The sequence below is a fragment of the Nanorana parkeri genome, unplaced genomic scaffold (assembly GCF_000935625.1).
Source record: "Nanorana parkeri isolate BGI_ZX_2015 unplaced genomic scaffold, ASM93562v1 scaffold3677, whole genome shotgun sequence".
Lineage (NCBI taxonomy): Eukaryota > Metazoa > Chordata > Amphibia > Anura > Dicroglossidae > Nanorana > Nanorana parkeri.
The window spans coordinates 34705-38194 of record NW_017309945.1 but is presented as its reverse complement, the minus strand read 5'-3'; the positions used below and the strand labels follow the sequence as shown (position 1 = coordinate 38194).

General features: G+C 54.2%; 1 protein-coding gene across 1 annotated transcript in view; it reads right to left on the bottom strand.

The window, feature by feature from the left end:
• Window positions 1-709: 709 nt before the first annotated feature.
• Window positions 710-3490, bottom strand: part of GPS2 (G protein pathway suppressor 2) — an 18088-nt gene continuing 15307 nt past the window's right edge. The window contains exons 9-12 of the mRNA XM_018575243.1: window positions 1688-1842; window positions 1370-1516; window positions 1059-1253; window positions 710-935 (exon numbers count right to left, since the gene is read on the bottom strand). Coding sequence (XP_018430745.1) covers window positions 710-935; window positions 1059-1253; window positions 1370-1516; window positions 1688-1842 — 723 coding nt within the window. The remainder of the gene's footprint in view (window positions 936-1058; window positions 1254-1369; window positions 1517-1687; window positions 1843-3490) is intronic.

Here is a 3490-nt window from a genome sequence, read left to right as displayed (position 1 = left end):
GGGAGGGGAGAGATGGAGGGAGGGGAGAGACGAGGAGGAGAAATCGGGATGTATTACATGTAAACCTCGTGTGTCTTGGAGGACATGACAGGACACAGAGTGAAATCTTTCCCCGCTGGGTTACGCAGCTACCTTCATTGGACGCTGACAAATCATTCATAGCTGTAGGGACAGCCCGGCATACCCCTCACTCTCCCAGCATGCCTCAGTTTTGTAGCAGGCAGTACAGAGCGGATGGCTGAATATAGAGAGGAGGGGCCTGGGTCATGTGATGAACTCCAAGAAATGGGATTTACAGGTAAGACATGAATCCCGATTTCATGGTTGTACATCACAGGACACAGGGAGTTCAATCTGCAACCACTGGGATGTCCAACAGAGGGGCAGGTAAAGCAGCAAACCCATGGCCCACACCGGCCCAAGAACAAAGGATGAACCCATCAATCAAAGGGCCACCAGAAGACCTTCATGGACAAGCTGGCATCTGCTGAGGCCTGAACATCCACCTGGGAGAAGAGGACCCCAGGTGGGGGCCTTACAGATTGGATTCTGAGGTGCCGAGGAAGGAGAGTCTCACCCCCGGAAGCTCATAGGCCTGGGAGACGTTCCTATCAATACCCTCAGCAGCGAGAGCCCAACGCTGCCCCACAAGAGGACCCTCAGGGATGATGAGAAGGAGGCAGCCGAGGAGTAAGCTCGCATTGCTCTGTCATGGCAGTGAAGGGAAATCTCCTTTTGGGGAACAGGACATAAGGATGATAAAAGGAGAGGCCACCTCCGGGAGGAAGAAGGCCCCAGGCCTCAGAACCACCTCGTCCTTACGAAGGGTTCCTTGTAGGACGTGGCCGCCCACTTGGAAACCCATCTCACGGAAGTGACGGGGATCAGGAAGGCCACCGTGCATGGCGTGCGTCTCTGTTCGGGTCAGGAGGTGGCTTTTAAAGAGCCAACAATACAAGGTTAAGGTCCTACGGTGTCACTAAAATCCCTACGGGGGGGACAATGTGGGGGACAACATGCGTGAAAGTCTTCACTACGGAGCAGCAGGTAGTCTCTACAAGAGAACCGCTGAGGCAGAGATCGGGCCAGGCCCGTGCAGTACTTCCTGGGAGGGAACATCCAAGCCTTGCAAGTGAATGAAGTCCTCCCGGTGCAATGGGAGGTTCCTAGACTGTACGGTCTCCGTCAGGACCTGAGGAGGAGGAGGATGGGGGACAGGAAGTCCTCCCACTACGTTCATGTTCCGGGTCCTCCTGAGAGGGAACCGTCGAGGGGCAAGAAAAGTGTTCAATCAGATGAAACTGATCCCATGGAGACAGCAAAGCCGGGATTCCTGGACGCCAGGGGGGCCACCTCCGATGTCTCCCACCTGCAGCAAGGGGCCCGGAACACCTCCAGGTACAGGGACCACTCTCCGGGGCCCAGACTCAGGAAACAGAGGTAGTTCCCCTGCCAATGGTCTACATCTAGAATGTGCAGGAGCAGGTCTGCTTCTTCTGCAGTGAGGTTCCTCATGCTTCAGGAGAGGTGAGGAGGAGAGTACAGGTGAGGAGGAGAGTACAGGTGAGGAGGAGAGATGAGTACAGGTGAGGAGGAGAGTACAGGTGAGGAGGAGAGGACTGGTGAGGAGGAGAGATGAGGAGGAGAGATGAGTACAGGTGTGGAGGTGAGGAGGAGAGATGAGTACAGGTGAGGAGGAGAGATGAGTACAGGTGAGGAGGGGAGGATAGGTCCTGTGCGGAGTCTTACCTTGGCAGGCTGCATGGGCACTGCTATCTGAGGTGCAGTCAGGAGAGTCTGGGTGGGGTGCAGAGCCTGGGGGTGCATGGGACGGAGGGTAGACTGCAGGAAAGAAGAGTCAGGTCAGGTTCTCATCCACAAAACCTTCATTAATAAGCTCTGACGGGTCTCTGAAGACTGAACCATGGCACTGTGATCCCGCATGGACATTCATCATAACTAGGTCAGGTTCTCATCCACAAAACCTTCATTAATAAGCTCTGACGGGTCTCTGAAGACTGAACCATGGCACTGTGATCCCGCATGGACATTCATCATAACAGAAGGATGCGATGTGCTGCAGGGCGGTGTACATGGGTGTGAATCATAACAGAAGGATGCGATGTGCTGCAGGGCGGTGTACATGGGTGTGAATCATAACAGAAGGATGCGATGTGCTGCAGGGCGGTGTACATGGGTGTGAATCATAACAGAAGGATGCGATGTGCTGCAGGGCGGTGTACATGGGTGTGCTTGTCCCCATCACATAAATAAGCTCGGCTCCCTCACCTCAGGCGGCTCCAACCCTCTGAGCACGCAGGCGGATTCTCCATTGGGTACCATGGAGAGAATGTATGGCCCATGTATAGGATGGGGAGGGGAAAAGGGCGATGGAGGTCCCCTCCATCCAATAAGAGCCGTGTGCCTGGACTAAACATGGAGACCCCTGACCTCCATCACTGGAGACCCCTGACCTCCATCACTGGAGACCACTGACCTCCATCACTGGAGACCACTGACCTCCATCACTGGAGACCCCTGACCTCCATCACTGCAGACCCCTATCACTGGAGACCCCTGACCTCCATCACTGGAGACCCCTGAGCCCCATCATTTGGAGACCCCTGATCCCCATCATTTGGAGACCCCTGAACCCCATCATTTGGAGACCCCTGAGCCCCATCATTTGGAGACCCCTGAGCCCCATCATTTGGAGACCCCTGAGCCCCATCATTTGGAGGGGGGTGTACATACTTTTGGCCATGTAGTGTATGTGTGGTCGTCTAACACCTCTCACTGATTTGTAGATGATAACTTCATCCCCGGGATTCACTCAACATGGCTGCCACATAATGCCCCATCTCCCTGGAATCATTCTATTGGCCGCAGCGTATCTACACGTCATGGGGAAGAAGGGACTACTCACGGAATCAGTGAAGCCGGACTGCTGGTTGGCATGTTCAAGCTGCTTCTGGAGAGGAATGCCACTGCTGGGAGGAATAAACCCTGAGGAGGACACAAAAGAAACAGGAAGTCAAGGGGGAGGGTATCCGTGTCAACTCCGCCCATAGTAGGACATTGGTGATGATGTCAAGGGGAAGGGGGTAAGACAATGGTGAGGAAGAGGATGGACAATGGTGAGGAAGAGGATGGACAATGGTGAGGAAGAGGATGGACAATGGTGAGGAAGAGGATGGACAATGGTGAGGAAGAGGATGGACAATGGTGAGGAAGAGGATGGACAATGGTGAGGAAGAGGATGGACAATGGTGAGGAAGAGGATGGACAATGGTGAGGAAGAGGATGGACAATGGTGAGGAAGAGGATGGACAATGGTGAGGAAGAGGATGGACAATGGTGAGGAAGAGGATGGACAATGGTGAGGAAGAGGATGGACAATGGTGAGGAAGAGGATGGACAATGGTGAGGAAGAGGATGGACAATGGTGAGGAAGAGGATGGACAATGGTGAGGAAGAGGATGGACAATGG